Source organism: Candoia aspera, chromosome 1 (genome assembly GCF_035149785.1).
Source record: "Candoia aspera isolate rCanAsp1 chromosome 1, rCanAsp1.hap2, whole genome shotgun sequence".
In the NCBI taxonomy this organism is placed as follows: Eukaryota; Metazoa; Chordata; class Lepidosauria; order Squamata; family Boidae; genus Candoia; species Candoia aspera.
This window is the reverse complement of record NC_086153.1, coordinates 38,752,600-38,775,952: the sequence shown is the minus strand read 5'-3', so window position 1 is coordinate 38,775,952 and position 23,353 is coordinate 38,752,600. Positions and strand designations below refer to the sequence as shown.

Sequence of the window (23,353 nt, the reverse complement as noted above, 5' to 3'; positions counted from 1 at the left end):
GAATAAATCTACTAGCCGGTGGATTTTGACTGCCTAATGAACATCAGCATGCATGATTCCATCACATTATGAAAGATGCACAAATCAGATACAGTGTAAAATATATACCCGATATCAGAGAAGGCCATACAGATAATTGCTTATGGTGGAATACAGCCCTTTTAAGAGGTTTTGTTTTAAAAAATCATGTGTGCTATCTTAATATTCCTATACAAGGCTTTCCGAAATACGTACAATACTAAACATTGAGCCTGAAAGTTAAAAGTAAATTCTGCATCTGTGAATTCTTGTACAAAGTTATCCTGTATAGCTTCTTTTTTTTCTTAATATTTTACTTGCTGCCTTAATTTATACATGCACATGTAAAGGAAGTTTCAGGGCAATGTAAATTGGCAGAACTTCCAACATCCAAATCTCTATTACCCACTTTTTTAAAAAATGTATCCCATTGCCATGTAAATTCAATTGTATAACTGTAAACTGTCTACTTGGATCAACCCAGTGACAGATTATTCAACTATTATTTGAAAAAATAACATTGCACTGTAATTTTTTTGCCTATGAAAGGACTGAATGCAAATAATACATAATACAATCTTAGTTTTACTGACAGTTACATCCTGCCTCCTTAGCCACTGAAATAACACTATAAAAATTAATAAGGGGAAAATCATAATGGAAACAGATGTGGCAGTGTGGTTACAATAAATAGAAAAGTGTATTATTTAAAAAAAACCCAGAAACACTAACATTTCAACATTACTACATAAAAATAAAGTGAGGCATGTCCTAAAGACACTTGGATGCCAATACAGTTAATAATTGTAAACAAGAACTGAGCAGCTGAAAGGATGTGCCTCAAGACATCAGTTCTCAAACTAACCTTACCTGGAAAACTTAGGACATTGCATAAAAACTCAGGACATTGTAACAGCTATTTCGTTTGCTATGGCATCCAAAAGTTATGGATTCTCTTAATGTCAAATGAACATGGCAAAGCAAACATCTTCAGCTGAAAAAAAATTGTTGTGACTTAAGCAAAAGTCTTGGGTAATCCCATCCCTTACGAGATACATTTGCAAGCATTGCTCATAATTTGTATTAGCGAACATCATTTCATTATATTAAGAGTACAGACTTGCAAGCTCGTCAGTCAAAAGCCTTGTATTCAAGACCTGTTTTTTTCTGTAACTGTTACCAATTTTTAGTTTAATGTTCCTGCAATTCCTTACCAATCATCCCTACAGGAAGGAACAGACTGACTATTTTTGGCCTAATTTCTGAAGATCTGTGCAAGGGATCTGCTCAGAGCTTTGAGAAGCACCTTTCCCCACATAATGGGAGAGTTAGATAAAAGAGAAAGTTGAAAGGATCAGAGAGAGTATGAGTGTCCCTACCTAAACAGTTTTTTCCTTGGTCCTGCCCATTCCTTGCCTCTACCCTGCCTGCTGTGTGGCTCTCCATGAATTTGATCCAGGACCATATTCTCCTGTGTGTAAAGATTTTTCTCACTCTATTATAATTAATCAGATTTACCATCCTGATTCCTTGGTTTTAAAACCTAATGGGTTTAACTAGAATTTCTTCTATCTTCCTAGGCATACGACTGCTGATTTAAAGCATGAGCCTGTGTTAGTCAATACAAGTACAACAGAATTTATACTCTATGAATGTACATAGTAGTAGTAGTGTTAACTCCCATCCAATCTGAGTCAGTCTGAGTACAATAGGATTTATATCCTATGAATGTAATCATTACTAGTAGTAATACTGCAACTCCCATCCAACAATCCCCAATATTGTTATCCAGTCAATCTTCCTCTTCTGACTTCAGTAGAAGCAAGACTTCTAACTGGGTGGTCTACATTTGCCAGGTTATGCACATTGTTCCCCTGCTAAATGACTAATTTCATTTCATTTTCCTAAGTTATAAAACTGTCCCACAACTTTGACCTAAACTATTACATTAGCATGCAACATGCAATGATATCTAGAATGACAGTGTAATTTATATAACATCTATAATGATCTTAACAAGAAATATTAACAAAGTGTGTTGTGGCTTCCTGAATTTTCAGCATAAGGCTATGATCCTAAGTACCTGTAGATAAAGTAAGTTTCAAATAACTGAACTTATTTATAAGTACGTACATATAAGTTCAGGGTACACATCTGCAGTCTGTGTCTCCTCTTCTGCTACACATTCTGAAGACACTAAAATACACTGTAGACCATTTACAGTACAGTATTAGCTATATTGTTACACCCCATTTTCCCCAAGGAATCGTGGCAGTGGACGGTTAAGACTACACATGAAATCTGAACTATTTTGCCTACCTTTCTGAATATTAAGCAAATTCTTGCCTTAAATGTTTTAGCATGTTTTTTTCCATTGCACTTGGCCTAACTTGTTATATTTAAGACTGAAACTAGCACTCTTGAAAGGAGACAGTTAACTTTTTTATACTATAAATTACACCCTAAAATAAACTTGTTAATTTGGGGATGGGAATGTCAGTGGATTGCATGCTTTTTGTGAATACACAAACTATCTCAGAGCGATAATGAGAAGCAATCTTCTCATTATGATAAAGAGACTGCTTGATTTACGGATGTCAGAAATTATGAAATAGCTTTGGGAAAGCTCTATTTTAATACTGAGAGAGAATATTTTGCAGTATCAGAGATTAAAAAGTCAATTATGTTGCATCACTGAGTGTATTCTTGCTGACTGTTAAGTTTGCTTATCTAGGACAGCCCTAATATTAGAAGAGGGCCAATGAAATGAAGACATGAGTGATGTCTGGCCAGACTCCATTCACTTCCTGTGGACTGATAGCAAGTTGCCTAGATCTAGCCATTCTCCTTTTACATACCCTTTTTCTCTAGGGGAGAAATGCTGATTCTAAGTGAAGTGTCTCCACTTGTTGACTGTTCACACATGATGGGTTCATGCATGGTACTATTAGTGTTATATGCCACTTTTCCAATAAGACAAAGCATTCAGAGTGGCTTTCCATTAAAATATGCTAAGCCATTATGTAGCTTGTTTCATTTGACTTAGCTTATGCAAACCAACTAATTCTGATTTAGCCACAAACTATAGCTTAGTTCAATACATGAACTTAACTGCATTATTTTGGGGTTACTTAATGCTGAAGAAATACAGGCCTTGGACAAAATAATGCCCTACACTCATTTGGGAGACATGAATGACCTTCCCTCGAACTATGATCTGCTGTAGTTCCAGTTTGCTTCTTCCACATGGTTTGAACTGGGTTTTCAGTTATGATTTGGACTCAGTTACCATGGATGTGATTTACCCAGACTGGACAAACCAAATAAGGAAACAACAATTCACAAATGATAGAAAGAGATGGAATAATGTGGACTCCAACAACCAAACATTGTTTTGCTAAGACCAGTGAACTGAGGTACAATGGCTATGCTTACTTAACCCAAGATTTTAAGCATGGTTTGTTGAACAAAACATAATGGCCTTGCTTTCATGTATTATGATGCCATACTGGGTGAATTCACACATCATGACGCATCGCAATGCCTGAATCCAATCAATATTCGCTAAACAAGGAAAGGCTTAAGGGCCTTTAAAAGCTTCCATTTTAGTATCTCAGAAACATTTCCATAAGGTAAAAAGACAAGCAAAGGGATTTTTTTTTTGAAAAAAAAATAGGATTTTGCAATTGAGCCAGCTTGTCAGAAGGAAAAAGGATATTGCAGTCTCCTGCAGTTAATTTCTGGCAAAGAACATTTTTTTAAAAAAAAAATGAACACACAAATATATGTATAAAGGCAAAGATATTCAATAAATTTTATGCCACACAAAACAGGGCAGCTTTTTTGTTTTAGTTTAAAAGCAACACTGTACAAACAAAGCAAATTAGGAAAGTTGTTGGGAACAAAGCTAAGGCACTAGAACGGCAGCAGGTAAAGAAAGAAAAAATCCAAAACTCTTGGTGAAAAAACCTTCAGCCTCTCAAGTATACTGATACTTGCAATTGCTAAAATAATTTATTAAATTAGAAGGAAAAAGGTGAAGACAAACTTGATCATACCCCTGATTTTGCTTATATTTAAAAAATGATTATGTTGTCCTCAAACATAAAGGCTTCGGTTACAGGATTTGTTATTGAAACAATGTTTTAAAACATTTGGAGTTGATGAGAGCTTTTTGGTTCATCTGGGGCTTTCCTTGGAAATGTTCCTCTTCTGAAATTAAAAAATTATGCCACTTTTTCCCTTCTTTTTTTTTGGCATGATGTGCAGATGCAGTGTTTCTTGGTCTTCCCTGGATTCAAACAGGCGGCAGCTTCCCCGTGTGTTCATTTTATCTCAGTCATCACAACTTTATAAATACAGATCGTTGGCTCTGCTTTTGAATGGTGTCATTCAGAGGAAAGATGCAAGAAATGGCTACATCCACTATACCTTGACAAAGCTCTGCATAAAGTTTCCTAAAAACCAAAAGGTGGAAAACATTATTAAAATTACACATTTAAAATACTGATTAAAGTTTCAAACACTGATCTAGAATAACTGCACTCTTGGCCCCATCAACAAACTGATTTCACAAGGAGCATCATCTTACCGATTTTGATCCTGCTTAGAAGCTTCCACATTTCTTCCTGACAGCTAGAACAGATGTAGATTTTATGTGTGGGGTTCTTTTCTTCCACAGGAGACAGGAATTAACCTCTCCCAGAAGACAAGAATAGATCCCAACTGTTAGATCATTGCTTCTGTGGTTCTGACTCAAGCACATTTGTTACTTTATTTTTCACCACCTCATAAATAGCAGAGCCAGAGACAGGGCTACCCAATACCTGTCCTTGGAGGCCTCTGGTGGCAGGGGCTCCAAGGAATCCAATGTGTGCTGGACTTCTGCCAACAGGACACAAGTTAAGTTAGACACATTTGTATTTATCTTCATCTTGGCTTTTTCAAAAACACTTTCCTTGCAGGGGAATGATTTACATGGCAAGGCATTTGGACCTGATTATAGTGGTGATGGGTATACCACTGGGAGACCTGAAGGGCCCTGTTGGAGACCAGCCATCTGAAGAAGATCCATCTATGTGGTCATTAAGAGTTGACATCACCTTGATGGCACATAATCAGTAAGCACTAAGAGGGTGTAGAATCCAGCAGACCCTCAAGCTCCACAATGAGTCAAACTTTCTAAGTTGGGAGTAGCTGGGCTTGGAAATTAACAAAGGTGACAGCAAGAAGACACTCATGTTGGACTCCCTCTTCACTACTGGAGAGGAAAATCCCAAAAATCCTATGGACACTGGAATGTTGCAGCAGTTAAAATTTGGAACAGCCTATTATTGTAAGAGATTGATAAAGCCCCTTCCACTGTTATCTATATCCTGATTTTTTTTAAAAAAATCTGTTTTTATATTACACTGTGTTAGTAATAAACTAATTCAGCCGCAAGGGACAATATCATGGCTGAGAGCCCAGCTTACATTTAATTTCATTATGATTTTTATAATCTGTCAACTGATCTAAATTAGGCTCAGAATAAAGTTTGTATGTTTCCACTGAAAGATGAAAATTTTATCCTGTGATGATATTGTGTTGGGAGGAGCAGAATTTTCAGGATCCCAGTCAAACACTTGCAAGGATCCAAAATGAATGTCAACAACCATCCCAGAAGGGGTATTAAACACATGCACAGACAGCAGGTGGAGAGACAAGCTGGCCAGGGATCTAGGAATTCATCAAGACTCGTGTTCTTTATCACTGGGCCATTTGTTTTCATGATAATCTTGCTGAAAATAGCATCTGGGGCTAGTACAGACAGACACGAAATGCAACTGTCTTTAGATCCCAATTGAGCTCTTTGGCACAAAAGAGGGTTAGTGGTTGTTCATAGCCTCTTTCGTCCACTTTCCTTCTGTGACAGGGGAAGGCAAGAACAGCTTTCAATTAGTTTTCCAGTGAAGTAGGGGAAACTTGAGAAGGGAATGATAAATCATATCACTGGAGGAGTCTTTTTGAATTGATCCTTTTGCATTTCAAAGAATTACACTGAATTTCTCTTTTGTCAGTATACAACAGTTGTGGCCTCCTTTGTGCTTCTGCCTGCAAATATTCCCAGCAGGAAAAGATCTAAAAGCAGATTCTGGAAACAAAAGGAAGGCATCCATTCATGTAGATGCCACAGATGAAGATCATTTGCTGTCCCATAAGTCTTTATCCAGATTTCTGTAAGTAGCTCAAACTCAGCCAGCCTTGCATTCATTTTCCTCTGCTCTAAGAAGTGATTCTAAGAACAATGGTAGATAATTATTTTGTATATTCAGAAGACACAAGCATCAATCTGACAGTGCAGGGCAGGAAAATATCTCTCTGCCACAACACCCTGAGAAGTAGCTGTACATCAGTCCTAGGGTAAGTTGAACCAGTAGATAAAAGGCCCCTTCCTACATAAATAGCTTGTGACAGAGAGGTTCTTCCCATGTATTCCTTAGCCAAAGCTCTTCTGTTGCCCATTTTTCATACTATTGAGCATAAAACAAGCATAAGAAAGCACAAACCATGTAGATCCCCTAAATTATTACCGTCTACCATATAGTTTCAATGTGATCTGATTTCCTCACCTTACCTATTCCCTAGAAGTGAGGAGGAATAGTTTAGGATAGTCCAGGCAGAGGGTTGCCCAGTTGGCTACCTCCTTTCTTGATGGCCTTATCTAGAATGAACAGAAGCAACAACCAGGCCAATGGATCTTGCCTCCTGCTAGGCATCTCACAATATTCCCAACACAAAAAATATTCGGGGATTGTAAGGCATCTAGAGCCAACCAATCAGGGCTGCTTGGAGCACCAGGCAAGAAAAAAAACAGATGTGCTAAGGGAGGAAGAAATACCTAAGGTGGGCATGCGTTGTGGGCCAGGCTGTAACACTGTGACCCTGGCAGTTGTGTAAGAATGCAACATTGACTGACGGCCTTCCAGAAAGGCCTGAAGACATGGCTTTGCCATCTGGCCTAGGGATCATATAGTGGTGCAGAGTAGTACAACAGTGAAATGGCTGTACTGCTCTCCCACTGACTGTATTGTATGGTTTTAAAATTGTTTTGTTTTTAACTTTTTTATGCTTGTATGGTTATTTTATTTTGCGTTTTTTTGGTATTGTTTATGTTTTAATTTTGTAAGCTGCCTAGAGTCACAAATGTGAGATGGGCAGCTATATAAATCAATCAATCAAATAAATAAATAAATAAATTAAATGCCAGCCCAGAGGGAAAGGAAGAAAAGTTAACATCTATGGTCCATCTATACAAACACTGGCTATGGACAGCTTTATCAGTTCAAAACAGTTTCACCAAAAACTTCAAGGAAGACATTATTGCACTATTCACATATTCATGGGGAAGTTTAGAATGATGCTTACTGGGCACATGCAGGAGCACCATTGACTTCAATTAGCCAAACCTTCAAATCTTCATCCACCATGAAATCAAAACCAAAGAGCTGGAAACTCTGATAATGAAGATGTTTGGTGCTGATAGCAGGTTCTATACACATAAGGCAGCTTCTGTGAATAGAATGGAACACCCCTTCACTGAATTGTTTTAAATTATGATCTGTCCAACACCTATAATACATTAAATCAAATTCTCAGGGTACTAGAAACAAATGCCAACTAAATACTGAATATCTTTGCCTAAAACAACAGTTAAGGCACTGAGAAGGATTAGGTGGCAGAACTTACTCATTGGATGAGTTCAGACATTGCATTAAATCCTTAATGTGGTTTGTTTAGTTTTGACTCACTATGTTATATGAACAGTTTAGTATTTACAGCAGCTTTCCCCAACCAGGTGTTTACCAGGTGTTTTGGATTTCACTCCATATAACTGTACTAGCCAAGGTGATGGGAAATTATTGAAGTTGAGGTCCAGCATATCTGGAGCCCAACAAGTTGGATTTTAAATGATTTTATATTCAACACCTAAAGTCTACACTGTCCAAAATTAGACAAAACTTTAACTTACAATGAAACTGTCAATGGAGAGTTTTCTTTATGCAGATAGTTAAGGTAGCTTAATTTCCCTTCTAGAATTGTCTAGAACTTGCTACAAACAAATTGAGTTTTATTTTAGGAATTCAGAATGAAATGTTTAAACTTTCCACTTTTTAGCTAAAACTTTTGCAAGCAGCATTCTGTGGCAGGGTGATGGACTTAGAATGATGTAAGTCATCCTAATGATGCACATTAAAGTTTTTTTTATGGAAAGCAGGCTCAGTATAAAGTAGACACCAAGAAGCTTTGTGTCTAATTAAACCTGCCTTATAGCTATAAACAAACAAAAGGGCAGAAACATTATATAATGGAGGAAGAAGTTGTTAGGTATTCCTAGAGTTGTTTTTGTGTAGCAGGCACTGCTAATACTGTGTGTGTCAAGGAAGAGGGAGGGAGGTAAACAGATAAGACTCTGTAAAAAGCAGCTAAGGCCCCTGTATAGATTAAATACCATTGTAAATAGAGAAAAACTGTGTGTGTGTGTGTGTAAAGTTCCTGTCCCTTTTCCCCACACTCAGATGCATTCACAATTCAAATTCCAAGGGAGACTTCACACAGCCATAGAGAGCACATTTGATGTCTTTGGCCATACAGGTCCTCCTAGCCTCTTCTCCCAGGTTGTTATAGTGCAGATAAAATATGAATAACAACAGTGCAAAGAACGCTGGCTTTTGCTTCCTGGAGGTCGGCTGGGATGAAAATAAAAGACAAATGCATTACCTTATTATATTTTTGACTTGCAGTAAGATTGTATTTTCCAAAGTAATGTTCAAAGCATTCATCAGATATTGATTAAACTCTTCAAAAAACATTTCATTCCCTTCTTCATATCTCCCATAGTTTTTAGAATATTCCTTCTGTATGCAGTGATTGGTCAAATGACAGGTTTTGTCAAGGAAATTAGCACTGTTGTAAGATTCTGAAGAGGTCCGTAGAACGCCTTCTCTGTAGAGGTAGATACTATACTGGTGATCCACTAGGACCCAACTTCTAAAAGTTAGAAAAAAGACACATTATATAGTCTTTTTAAAAAAAAAATCAGGTATCAAGATTCCAAATCAGAAGAATCAGATTTAATAATAAATATTCGACAATGTGGGGAAATTAAAGTGAATAAAAAAATCAATATTTACCTCAAACTAAAAAAAAAACAATAAAAATACATATATCCACTGCCTCTGAAATGCTACTAAACAGATCTAAATTGACAGAAAATTAATGAGAAGCACCTTAGATGCAAAATAGTTTTTAAAAAAGGAAATTGTTACCTAATATCAAATTTGCGATGACCTGGTTCTAAGAGCATAGGCTTCTCCAGATATTTTTGAATCACATGCACTTGTCCTTGATTATCTATGAAGTCCAGAAGTTCAGTAGCCTCTGAAGAAATAAGAATTCCTTCACCTAGTCCAAAAAAACAGATAAGAAGTTGGACAGGAAGATCACTAAAATAAAGTAACAACGCTGCTTCATCCTTAGCAGTCTTAGAATTATAATTCAAAATACAGAGTTTAATATTTTGGAGTTTAACCTATAAACTTGGATATGGAAGAGAGCCATGGAGGCCGCCAAAAGAAATTCTACCAAGCTGTATATGAAGCACCATAACCACAGTTGCTGATACACAGACTCTATAAAATGTGCCCATAAAATGGCTAGACTTGGCAGCTTGCCCCAGCTAACTTCTCAGCCAAAAGGAAAGTAAGCATTTTGCATTCAAAGTACTCCTAGGCATCTCCAGCAGTTTTCTGGGCCCAGGTACAGTAGTAAAGCTTTGGCTGCGGGTGCTGGGCCCCCAAAAGCAGGCCTGCAGACTTCTTTTCTCACACAGCTATCTTTCTCAGTGGAGCTGTGGTCTCAACAGATCTGCAGGACACCAGGTCAAAGGAAGCTACCACACAACATTTGACCTCAGGAAAGGGAGCCACTTTAGGCTGACTTTAGTACCAGACTTTTTCCAGATTCTGTTAATGTTCTCTAACAATTTTAATCAAATCTTTGCCTGCCTCGCAGCACACAATTCTGTCTGACTTTGCATATCACACTATACCATGCTTTATTTTACCCATGGCTTGTCCAATAAGCCACAATGGTATCCCAATAAGCCCAAAACTTTGATTGACTAAATACACAGCTGAGTTCAGACCAACACACTAGGTACAAAACAAACACATCATATTGTGGCTTAGCACAAAGTACAAACCCACCCATGGAGCCCAGGAGAATGTGGCTTGATCAAAGCCAGCCAGTGATTGAATAGCCAGTGATTGGAATTAGAACAGGGGACCTTTTCAATTAATAAACCAGTTTTTTATACTCCATGGCTCCCTAGCTTTTCTTGGATAAATAAAAAGCTACACAAATAAAAGTAATGAATTTCAAAGTCTTTGCAAGAAGTTAACCTTTGGCTCCTGCTGAAGATTTGGCTATCCACACATTTCCTTCTCCACTCTCTTTCCTCTTCTGATAGGATGACAAGAAGACTTCCCTTTCATCTGTTCTTGAGTTGTTTATCAGGTGATGAAGCCCGTTCTCTGCTGGAGCTACTGGTGTCTTCAAATTGGTTGGATAAATCACATAGGATTCTGGAAACCATGTGCAAGACTCCACCAATTCAGGACTTGTCTTGATTAATCTACAGAGAAAGAGAGGGAGATCTTAGCTGGTCTTGTTGATTGTAAGCTGTAGTCTTAGAAGACATATTGTATTTAAACATCTTTCACATTGCCACCAAGTGTCTCCAATTCAGTTGGGGAGTGACATGTTTTGTGGGAAAGGGGACTAACTAAGGGGAAGTAGTTTTAAATTAGGTTTGAGCGGGAAATCTTTATTCGCAGCTTGCCTTCTGTACCGTTCATTACGCTCCATTAAACAGTTAAAAGAGACCCAGCCTCTTGACTGTGTATGTGTGAATGCTCGAATGATCAGGTGCTGACAATCCAAATGAATTGGAGCAACTGTCGTGATTGCAAGCAATTCATGGACATGCTGATCCTGATCTTGGGGGTAAGGTAGTAAGTATTGAAAATCTTATCCCATATGAAATACATTCTAATCCTATTGCTGTAAAGCTATCCTAAGGTGATAATGACCTGCACAGTTTAACAAGCACTATCATCAATCAAATGCCTTGATAATTCTGGGATAGCCTTCCCCACCCAATTTGGCACTCTCCAAATATGTTGGGCATGTAACTTCCAAAATTCCCAGGCAGCATCAAATAGACTTCTGGATGAAGAAAATGGTAAAATAGATGTCTCAGAAAGAGTGGACACAAAGCTACAGTGATGACTGATGGGCCGGCAGCAGGCTCAGTCCAACAGAACCCCTCTGGATAAAGAAAAGGATGAGAGATTGTTCCCACTTGTGCTCTGGACGGTTGTTCCTTGAGAGGAAACCGCAGGTTAGCAGTCATCCCGTGGGCCTGAGCACTGGGAGAAAGGAAGCCATCAAGCTCTCAACTGCGGCAGAGCCTTTAAGAACACTGGGTTCAATCACCTCATGTTCTAACCACCTTTGGATCTACAATTATTTTACAGTTAAAAGAGAACTTCCAAACAACAAATTTGAAAACTACCTAGTGGGTAAAATTCCATCCCAAAATAGAAGAAAAGCTAACTAGCAACTTAAAGGACTTAAAGAATCTAAAACAAATGGCAAAAAGCTATATAAGAATTTAATTTAAGAAAGTTTTAAATGGATTAAGGGACCAGACAATTTTGGAATATTGGGACTTTTGCTAAGAATTTTAAAAAACTGAGTAAACAAAACAACATTTCCATGGGAATATAAATTGTTTAGTCTATCAGGAAAGAGACCATTGGTTGAAAGTTGAAAACAAAGTAAAGTAATAATGAAACCTGAGACTTCATAAATATAGTAATGGGCCACTAGAGGCGACTAAAGTTCTGGGCAAGAAAAAGAAAAGTGAAATCTGTAAAATGAAAAATAAAGGTATGATACTTGAGACATTTCAAAGGATTTTTGAAGAACTGGGTGAGAAACTTATAACAAATCTGATAGCAATAATCTCTGTATTTGTAAATGTATTTCTTGAAGATTATAAAGAAGATATGACAAAAATATGGAAGAATTTATGGATAGACAGGATGAAGACGGGATACAAATCCTAGCTGATGGAGAAATACTGGAAAATATAGAAATTGAGGATTATAAGATAGAGATGACAGAGTGGAAATAGAAATGACAAATCAAGAGATGAAAAAGGACCTGGGCAAGGACTTATTTTTGGATTTACAAAAGAAGGTTTCTAAAACCTTGAAAGAAATCTTTGAGATGGGAGAAAGAAAGTGTGCATGGAGATTCAATCCTATGACAGTAACTTGATGAACTAAAGATTAAGATTGTTAGAAGCAAAAGAAAGGAATTTAAAGTTGACTTATTTGATTAATCTAATTATTAGATTAACTGCCCAGAGTCCCCCATTGGGGGGAGATGGGTGGTGATATAAATTTAAATAATAAATAAACAAACAAACTAGGGTTAAAATATGGAATATTTTTATAAAATTCTGCATATGGACTTTTTGCCAACATTTGGACTGAAATGACAACAATTTTTGGACCTGTTAATGGATGGGGAGGGGGGTATAGGAAGAAGTGAACCATGTATTTAATTTCTCATGGGGTAGGGAACTTAATTTGCCTGTACTTATTGCAGGGAAGATCAAGAGTTGCTTCTTTAAATATTCTTTTTTTTCTATCTCTCTTGTCTTCTCATCTTCTCTTCTCTTCTCTTTTTCTCTTTTTCTTTTCTTTTTTTCACTTCCTATTCCTTTTTTTCCTATTCTTTTATTTCTGATTTTGGTTTGTATTATCTTTTAGCATTGCAAAACTCTTTAATAAAAAGTGTTTATAAAAAAAAATCCCAGGCAGCATCAAAACTGTAGTCCTAATTTACTTGGGGAGCACCAAATACTCTACAAACAATTGGCTGGGGAAGACTGGTTTGGGATCAAGTTTACTAACAGTTTAAGGAGGAAGATATTCTAGTTGTGCCAGTTAACATTTCTAATAACCAAAGGGCAAATTTGCTATATGTTTTGCAAGATTCCTAAATGAATCTTAAAAGACAATAAAACTTTGGCAAAACCCACAAGCATTTTATTTTATGTTTCATGAAAGGTCAGAGCCAACCTGAGCTTAATGAATTTCATACCCTTAAGGGTTTTTAGTATATGTAAATCAACAGAGCATAAAGGTCAGACATAATCCAAATGTGTATTACTCATTAAAACAAGCCCTCCTTTTCACTGAACGAGAGTGGACTGTCATGCACAATCCTGAGAGAATCATAAAGTGATGCCTCTGGTCATATTATTTATTGATACATTAAAAAAAAAGATACTTAGCATTTCATAGCCTTAAAAGTTGAAGGAAGGCTGTACCTTCAGGGAAAGTATTTGTTTTGCTACTATTAGGGAAAATGAAGAGAAGGTAGTAAATTTCATTCAAAACTCATTCCATGTCCCCAAGATCTGTGCCCTGAAAGTAATTATTGAGCATCCATATCTGAAAATGAGGAAATGCCCTCTGAAGTCATAAGGTAGCAGGAACAATAGACTGTCAGTGGCAACACTGAGAAGATAACCTAGAGGGTAATTCCAAGGGATTTGCTCCAAAAACTGTGACCAGACATTTAAATAAAGCTAACTATATACAGAGGAACAAAGCAGCAAGCACAAATGAGTTGCACTCCTGAAATCCAACAAACATCCACCACCCTTTTACTAAGATGGAGGACACAACACTCAATTTTGTCTACATTTATGCTGAACAATCGTGTATTAAGACCCACAATCTCTCTATTTCTACAGATAAGAAACATACCATCTTTTGCCACTTGTTTGTATTCACCATTTTTTCCTTTTTTTTTTTGGATGAACATTTGAAATGCAAATGCTCTTCGCCACACCTAAAACAGTTGCAGTGATTAACCAGTAACATGCCACTGAATGTGTTGATGCAGACACAACTTCAGGAGATTGACAAAAGGCGGCATGGATCCCACTGTTACATATAAACAAGCAAACAAAAGTATCTTACCTCACTAAAGAAGCTTTTCGACAAAGTTTATCAGCTCCTCTGTAGTAGTTCACCAACTGCGTAAGTCCAGGTTCATGTCCTATAAAAACAGGAAGAAGAATTTTTATATCCATGTTGTTTGTATTCTGGAAATGCTTTTTTTTGTAATTAGACAAGCATTTACACAGATAACACCACTATTAATCTCCATATTTTTAAAAACAAAAAAGGAGTTGTTCACTGCCAAATTTTAAATATCAGCAACTTTGTTTATGTATGAGTCTTGTATATATTTGATTTAAATACATATTGTTGGAAGATGATTAAGAAATCTCCCCACAATTATGCATGGGCTAATAAATAACAGTATGTAAACAGTGTATATAAAGCAGTATTCTCAACCTTGGCCACTTTAAGACATGTGAACTTCAACTCCCAGAATTCCCCAGCCAGCCTTGCTGGCTGGGGAATTCTGGGAGTTGAAGTTCACATGTCTTAAAGTGACCAAGGTTGAGAAGTATCTCCACCTAGCTCCAGATTCACAAAACCATGTGAAGACTTCCTAGAAAGAACAGATATTCTGTTTGAATAGTTTCCAACTTGCGTTCAGGCTGCTTTAATCTTACGGCCTGCGAGAGAGCTTAAACGCTTTTAAAAGTGTAAAACTATATATTGGGTGGGGACATACTTCAGTAGAAGACAACCTGCTTTGCGTGCAGCAACATCACATGTTCAGTCCCTGGCAGCTTGAAATATGGGGGATCCAACAACAAATGTTGGGAAGACCTGCCCTGGTGAGCTTTTGGCAGGCCAGAGGATGAGGAAGACAGACAGAACGATTTTTTTTTTATAAGATCCCTGGGTTGTACTAATCGATGCTGGAAGTCTCTAGCAAGCAACACAATCACACTGAACTTAGGCATCTTATTGTGTGAAGGGAGTTATTTTATGGAAAAGCCTGAATTGTCTGAAGCATTCATCAGCAAGTCTTTCAGGAAGGGAGGAATCTTTTGACCAACCTCAGATGAACTTTCAGTGAGCACATCCTGCAAAGCACTCTCAAAACACAAACAAGAACCAGTCGGTCTCTTGCAGAGAAGTTGCTCTGAGCATGTTACATGACATGTTTTGATTTAGGTCTAGGTTTAACTGGATTCAGGCTTGCCCACCTTTGTTGAATACCAGTATGTTTTGGTGGGGCTGCTTGAAGAACTTGACAATATTAGGGAAATATTCTAATGTTTAGACTCCTTTGTCAAATGTACTTAACAAGTATTGTCACCATTAATTAAGAAGAGTGAAGAGGATCACATTTTTGTCTCCCCAAAGATACTAGAGAACCAGTGAGCAAAAATCTTTTCCTGGAATGGAAACAATGGGTATTGAGAGAATGGAAGAGTTGGTGCTTAACAAATTTAAAAAATATAATCCAGTAAGCCCAAACTGTAGCTGTCCTAGCCCTTTTGATCAGTGAAGGAAGGACTCAGCTGCACCAGATATTAAGAGAGACATTAGAATAGTAATGTAACACAGAGAAACAGTTAATGAGCAAATAAAATCTTGAAGGCTACAGAATTTCAGGGGAACCTGCCCAGATATATAAGTGGTGTAATCTTGCCAGCACATAAAATTAAAGTTGGGAGTAAAGAGAGAATGTAATCAGAGAGAGAGAGAGAGAGATTCCCACCTCGATACCTTTTTTTTTTCCAAAAAATTGGAAACATTAAAAATTTTGTACATATATTTTCTTTTAGAATAATGATTGCAGTAAGACAAGAGTCCCATGTATTGCTCTCCTTTATTCCCCTCCTCCATATTTTCTATTAATTTGCAATAACAAGACTTTTAACTACTGAATCAGAGCATTACAGTTCCCATATACAGATAACATATAAAAGAGTAAAGAAACTTTCTCAGTCCAAGCAATGTACAGCTTCAGAATCAGAAATATACTGAGGGAATAAATCTAAAGTCTCAAAAGAAACCAAAACTGATAATAACAGTCATAAATCAGAAAAAGATATTCAATATATAATATGTAAAAACAACCCCTTTATGCAGAAAGTTTTCTGATTTTTCTTTTTTTCTTAGCTTTTTCTAAAAAATGTGAATATGCAGGAAGTCTAAGACCAGAATATATACTTTGGTTTCATTATCTTGATGGTTTCTTCTCTCTTTATTTCTGCCAATTTATCAGATTGCCAAAACTAAGAGATCCCATGTTTCCAGAGTTTAGAGTTCCATTCTGTAAGAAAAATTTTAAAAATGTATAGTAAATTCAGTTGATAAAAGTAATTATTATTTGTCTAAACTTCACCTAAAACACAGCAACACTAGAGCCTGGTATTCTTCAGAAGGATACACCATATTCCTGCCAGAGAGCTTTTATTTTGTTTTGCTTTCTTAATCAATTCTGGTGAATTGAAATCTTAGAAGCAAAGACTAGGGTTTGTCAATTAAGACAGGGAAAACTACAACTATTCATCTTTTTCTTAAAGCAGAAGAAATAAATCATTGCAGTCGAAATATTTTGCTTGTCATTCCAAAAATCCCTAAAAGATTGTTATTCTTCTTCAGGTTTATATTTTCTAGGTTTTTACTTCCTGGAGGTTGTAATTCCACTTTTACAGTGCTAGAACCCTGCTCTCTTTTTAAAAGACCAGTCTTACCTATCCTGCAACCCAATCTCCCCCTCCTTCCCATAAATGTCTCTCACTTCCATTACATAAAGGTATCGTGAAGCATTAATACTCCTTGTTTGGAACTGGGCATGAATGAATGATGTCTGGAAAACCCCAAAGTAGCGATCGTCTCTTTCTAACTGGGTATTCAGACCTGGACAAAGTGCATCGACATCTGAGCCCTTAGTCAGAGACTAGTAAAACCAGTGCCATTCCTGAAATGTGGACACCAACAGATAACCACAATTGTATAAAAAAAGATGACATCCATGCAGCGACGTCAGGACACAATCTCCATCCTTTCCTACTTGTGTCTTAACGTTAGAGACAAGTATGTAAGTCACAAGGTTGGTATCATGACCTCAAAATGCAATTTCATCACTTGCTCCCTGCCTACGATGCTGATGGACCGAAAGCTTCTGCTAACGCAGGCCATTCGTCTTTTAAACAGTCCTCTCCCACTGCTGACTCATGTTGCTTAATCCCGTCCTAATGGCTTTGGTCTCAATTCTTCTGGCTAGCTGCTTGGACTTTGCTTTTAATAATTTCATTACCTTGCCATGCCTTCTCCAGTTGACTAAGATTTTTCTTCAAGTTTTCATAATGGATAAAAAAACTGTTTATTTGTTGATCTGTCAAAACCCTCCTGGCCAGCTTTTCCAACCTGGTAGTCTCCAGATACACTGGAACATTTTCACAAATCTGCAGCCAGCTTGGCCTCACAAAATCTTGTGGCCTAACCACTTGTTAGACTTAGCTATGCTGGCTAGGAATTCTGGGAACTGCAGTCCTAAAACATGTGGGGCAACGTACTGGGTTAAGCAGTGGTAAAGTATCAGTATTATGGCTGGGAAGTGCTCTGAATCTGAGGGCACAAAGCTGCTGTGGAGCACATGCAGCATTCACAGAGCATCTGTTAGCAACTCCTCAAAGCAGCCTACCTTTTGCCAAGATGACAAGCTGCCCTTGGCCCTCCACAGCTGTGGTGTGATCCCATGTTTAAGGAGTTGCAAAACAGTGCCATGTTCATGTATTTCTGCTTCAAACCCAGAACTCTGCATATATTACATAAAGGTCTTAATTAAGAAAATCATTAAGCATTATGCCTATGCCAGTCCCTTCTTATCTCTTAAGCAAGATTAATCTTTTTTTTTTCCTCCCAGATCAAGAGAAACCTAGATCAGGAGTAGCAAAGTCGACCTGAACCAGAAGTCACTGCCTGTAATTGTTTCTTCAGTATCAGGCAGCCTGCTAATTGCTCCGCTAGTGAGGGCTTCCAAGCCCATTATCCTCAAGTTTTGTTTTGTTTTAATGTCGAGGCAGACTTTGGGGAAGAGACAAAACTGTTACCAGGCACAGGATAACACTCAGCAAAAGCCCCGTAGTAGTGGAGCCTAACTAGTTCCTTGCTAGCGGGGCTGCTGTATTTAAAAGAGAAATCAATTTCCGAAGAAATCTCTCTCTCTCTCTATCTCCAGCCTAGGTATCATTAACAGTAGATAGAGTAGATACATGTCAGAAAAAAAGGGAATTGTTTTTATTGCCAGAGACTAACACAGATATCCTTCCTGGCCCAGAAATTGGAGTAGTTCCAGTTTTGGGCCACATAGACCTAGGACTGTAAGACAAAGGAGCCACACAAAAAATTATACTATCAAAAAATAATTTGTAGCATAAATGTTCCACAAGATTTCACCTTCTGCTGCAAAGGTGGTTAATAATTTGCTAACTTTAGCTAATTTTACTCCTGTATAGTAAATACCTCCCTTCAATAAGCATGCTTTTCTTAACATTAAACTTTCCACTGTAGCATCTTACTTTGCCTACTCATATACTCCCAACACTGAATAATGGCCTTCAGCACAAAAAAGCCCATACCTGTTACACATTCAGAATGTTTCTGACATTATGCAGCCTGGCATTTGCTGGAGCAACCATCCTATTCTAAATTAAACAACTGCTAGCATCACTTAGCAGCCTATTCCAGTTTGATGTCCTCCAGATGTTTTGGACTATAATTCCTATTTCCAGGCAACATACTGGCCTGGGGAGACAGAGAGGCTGACTACGGTGGTAGAGTCCAATCCGTTACCAGTCTACTTCATTCCAACTTCAAAAATAGGAGGAAATGTAATGTTTACCCTTTTTGAAATCATGGCTAAGATATACGGCAGGTGCAAATCACAGAGTAGATACTCCTAGAGAAGGGGTGCCTGCAAGGGAGCAGAGCAACGCAGAAGTCTCACACGGGCACAATACCCCAAGGCAGTTTCCATGATTCTGCCCCTTCTTTCAACAGGTGGATCAAAGGGTCTTGTTTGGTTTGCTTAGGCAGGTTCCAATTCAGTATATAAATTATGGCTGCAATGTAACATCCACACAGCCAGGTCTGTTCTGAATAGATATGTTCTGTTTACTAGAACAGGAGGAAAGAGGAACTGTTCTTCTGTCAACGAACCCAAGGGCTGCAGAGAAATACTAGTGTTAAACCACGCTAAACACACTCCACAAGAACAGTGTTTGAAAAACAAGAGGTGTGCCTATATGGAATAGAAATCTATAAGTTGCATGAAAACAATTAATCAGTTATATCTTTCTAACCCAAATGTAATGAATCATGTTTCAGGAACTAAAGGTAAAAAACAGTTCTAGAGATCGGTTAGTCCTTGAGGTACCACAAATCTCCTTTGTTGCTTTAAAGCAGGACTCTGGGTGTGATTCGTGACTTTCATGCTGGTTCTTGCAATACTTTGCATTTTCTAGGACAGTTTGCTTCCTCCTCTAATTTTCCCCACAGAATTAAAAAACTCGAGCTCCCCTGCCCCCTTGTTATTACAGGCTAGAATAGGTTAGTCTTAACTTACACCTTCAGTACACAAAGCACTTTTACACTTTTTAATTTTAGTTTTACTCCACCCTAGAAGAACTGGAAGAAACTTCAGAAGCTGTCCTGTTCAATCCCCTGCAATGTAAAAAATCCAGTATTACAGCATCCATGATCATCCAACCTGTGCTTAAAGGGTTTAACAAGAAGAATCCACCATCTTCAGAAATAGCAGAAGCTGTTTGACAGTGCAACAGACTATCAGGACTTTTTCCCCAAATATTTTAAAAAGGATGTTTGACTAAGTATCAGTCTATTGGTTCAGATCCCACCCTCTGGAGCATGCTTCCCCAAACTGGTGCTCTTGAGATGTTTTGAGGAACAGTCACATCATTATCAGTGAGCAAGACTGGAGTTGTAGTCCATTCACATATGAGGAGGACACAAACTTGGGGAAGTCTGGAGGAGCAAAACAGGGCAGATTTGCTCTAGTGTTTAATTGAAAATGGCCATGCTATTCCCTTGAGTTGTAATGTCCTTAGCTAAACATACTCACAGGACTTGGTCCACCTGTTCCAGTCATTACAGGTCATTTTCAACATTCAGCAAGTCACACCACTGTAGAACTGAAAGAATCTGCTACTCCATGCAAGAATCCAAATTAAAGCATCTCTGACAGATAGTTGTCCAATCTCTAAACCAAGCTGGCTGGGCAATTCTGGGAGATGAAGTTCACACCTCTTCAAGTTGCCAAGGTTGAGAAACAGTGCTTTAAACACATTCAGAGGAGGGATGCCCAGCCCCTCTCTTAGGAACTGCCCTAATTTCTTGAATAATCAATTTTAATTTGTATATAAATAAAGCTTATACTTCATTTATATTTATTTACAGTGCTTAGAAGCCATGCCAATCAACTGACTTATCTTTAGTTATGTAAGAAGACTACATCCAATGGGACCTCCAGGTTAATTATGCATATAAATGTAAAGGCAAAACCTCTTTCAAATTGAACTCAATTCCTTGTGCCTACGTGGAATAAGCAAGTCATCTTCTTGGCAACAGTATGGAAGTGGTTTGCCACTGCCTTGGCGGGGTGGTGGTGGTGGTTTTGGGGACTTCAGTCTGGCCTATGGCCCTAGAATTCTGTAGAGGTATCACCCAGGTTCTGACCAGGCTCAGTCCTACTCAGCTTCTGAGTCCAGCCAAGGACTGAATCTCTCCTTCTGATGCCAGTGAAACATGAATGCATTTAACAGTAGCTGGAATGACTGTTGTGACTGTCTAACATCACAATAATATAAGAAGCCCCTATACAGAAGCAAGCTATTCTTCTTCTGTGCTTTTGAAAGACTAATGCAGATTCCATGAACAGCATTCTAAAATAGCCCACTTGAAGAAAATAACAATACTCTAACTTATAGCAAGAGAAAATTTTCAGGATCCATTTTCTTCCACTGAAATTTGGACTAGCGTCCATGTAAGTGAACCAGTAACTTTGAACAATTCAATTCAAAGTTTTATGCCATACTGAGAATTTAGGGAGTTGGAGTGGCAGATGCCAAGTTAAATAAGTCTGTTGCTTTTTTATACGAATTACAGTAACTGCTTTTTTTTATTGAATAATTGTTAATATTTCCCAAAGATTTCCCCAGAGTGGAAAATAAAAATCACTGTAAAAATCCACTATAGAATATTCATAACACTGGCCCCAGTCACAATCCAACAGAGGCACATAGCACATTACTACATGCATCTACTCAAAGCCAAATCCCATTGGAGATTCCTGGAGCTTACTCCCAAGTGAATGAGGACTGCAGTCTTTGAGTAAATATATAATGATCATTGTGTCTGTGCATACCATGATATTCTCAACAGGTTATGGAAACTGGAAATACTTATGCTCAGAATTTTTCCCCTTTCCTTTCGTTATGAATCATTTCAACAAATATATCCAGTCTTTAAAATTCAGAACTCATAGAGAACCCAGTCTGTGGGCCATTTAAATATACCCTGCACCCAGTTCAAACCAACTTGAAGACAGAGAGCTGGATGCCTGACATTTGACACAATCATGCTCAATAGTTTGCTATTGGTGAGCAACATAAAATATTAGTGCAAAAGCAAAAAAGGTATTTTTTTTCAATGCCAAAAGGAGTCAGCAAATGTTAAATACATGATGAGCATCCGAATCGTGGCTAGGTAGAATGCAGAGGAGTGGAGTTGCACTCAAACTGGAAAAAATCAGTAACACAGACTTAAATACAGCATCAATTGTTATGAAAGCTGTAGAAACTATATTAGTATAATTTTATTTTAATTTCAGATATGTTTTCCTGGAGAATAAATATATTGTTCAAAAATAAAAATATCAATAAGAATGCTAACAGATGATTCTACCCCGGTTCAAACAAGAAATGCAAAAAAACACCTCAGTACCTGTATTATTTCCTTGCAATACTCTCTGACCCAGACAGATATACATCCACCCTTTTCACAACCTGGCATCCAGCTAGTCTCACTGGCTTGCTAAGGGCGAAGTCACTCCCGTGTTGCAGCAGACAACACCCCCCTCCTAACATCTGCAGACCCCGCTTTGGCAAACGTTCCCCACCGCCCCCCTCTCGCCAGCGCTTCCAAACTTCAGCCGCCGCATACAGACCAGCGGGGCTTGGAGGCCGATCGGGCGGCGGGGCTTCGAAAAGGCCAGGACCCCCCTTCTTCCCGGCGAGCTCCGCAGAAGGGTTGTGCTCCTGCTTTGCGTCCGCCCGCCCGGGCGTGCCCTGGTTCGCGCGTGCGGCTTGCTTACCCAGTCTCCCAAAAGGCAGCCTGTTTCTCTCGCCCAACATGAGGTTGAATCTGGGATTGTCTCTTTTGAGTCGCTTCCATTGTCCAGTGGCGAGGAGAATTTTAGAGACTTCAGCATAGACGCTGCTGTTCTCATCTCGCACCACAAACGTGTACATCTTTAACCGTAGGGCTATCCTTATGAAAAAGCCACCGGCCGCTTGGAAGATCGAGCCTGAAACCCCTAATCAAAAAGGCATAAATCCCACCCATTCACGCAAGCCGACGTCTCTCGGCTGGTTTCAGGGGAACCTAAAACGGGCATCGCCTAAGGAGGCGCTCCTTTGCAGCTGGGGTTGGCGAGGCGTCGCGGGCTGCCGGCTACTCCGGTGAGCCCGGCAGCTGCGTCCCCGGGCGGAAGAAGAAAGTGTCGCTATCGGCCCGATTCCTCCGAGAGCCGCGCCAGAAGGAAAGCCGCTTGGCGAGCACGGCCTCAGAGCGGAGGCTCCTCGCATGAACTCCCAAGCACTTCCTGCAGCGCTGCCGGCATGCTGACGACGCGGCGGCTCAGCATCCAGAAGCGGTGGCTGGTGCAGAACAGCTCCCGTCGAATCCCTCCAGCTCCCCCATCATCCGGCGGACGCTGACAAGCCCAAACTTTCGGCTCCGCTTGTTGCAGGCGGGCAACCGCCTCTCGGTCGGGCTCCCTCGCTCCTCTGGGGGCAGCGCCTCGCCCATTGCCATGTCGACTCCTCCCCAGCTGGGCCAGCGCCGCTGAGCGCAGAAAGAGGCGGGTCCAACAGGGACCGAGCTTCGGCGGCTGCTTCGCAACGTAAAACGAATAGTCGAGCTGCGCCCCCTGGCCGGCCGCCCGCTTAGCTCACCGGAGGCTTTGCGCGCGGTCGATTCTGAACCTATCCGGTTTCAGGCAGGATGGAAGCGTGACGGCCTGCATTAGGCTG

General features: G+C 39.0%; 2 protein-coding genes across 2 annotated transcripts in view; both read right to left on the bottom strand.

Moving 5' to 3' along the window:
* The window catches only part of ZC3H6 (zinc finger CCCH-type containing 6), a 195,350-nt gene that overhangs the window by 112,478 nt on the left and 59,519 nt on the right, over positions 1-23,353 (bottom strand). The window lies entirely within an intron of this gene.
* TTL (tubulin tyrosine ligase) lies at positions 4,172-23,189 on the bottom strand. The gene is made up of 7 exons (XM_063302242.1): positions 22,414-23,189; positions 14,124-14,202; positions 10,461-10,693; positions 9,327-9,462; positions 8,779-9,048; positions 7,426-7,569; positions 4,172-4,475 (listed from the first exon to the last, which is right to left on the bottom strand). Exons 1-7 carry the CDS (start codon positions 22,568-22,570, stop codon positions 4,361-4,363), a joined length of 1,134 nt encoding a protein of 377 aa, XP_063158312.1. The 5' UTR covers positions 22,571-23,189; the 3' UTR covers positions 4,172-4,360.

Coding starts and splice junctions, on each gene's coding strand:
- TTL (XM_063302242.1), bottom strand. CDS start 22,570: ATGTACACGTTTGTGGTGCGAGATGAGAACAGCAGCGTCTATGCTGAA. Junction 14,203..22,413: donor GCTGCCTTTTGGGAGACTGG/GTAAGCAAGCCG, acceptor CTGTTTTTATAG/GACATGAACCTGGACTTACG. Junction 9,463..10,460: donor ATCTTCAGCAGGAGCCAAAG/GTTAACTTCTTG, acceptor TTTTTGGACTAG/GTGAAGGAATTCTTATTTCT.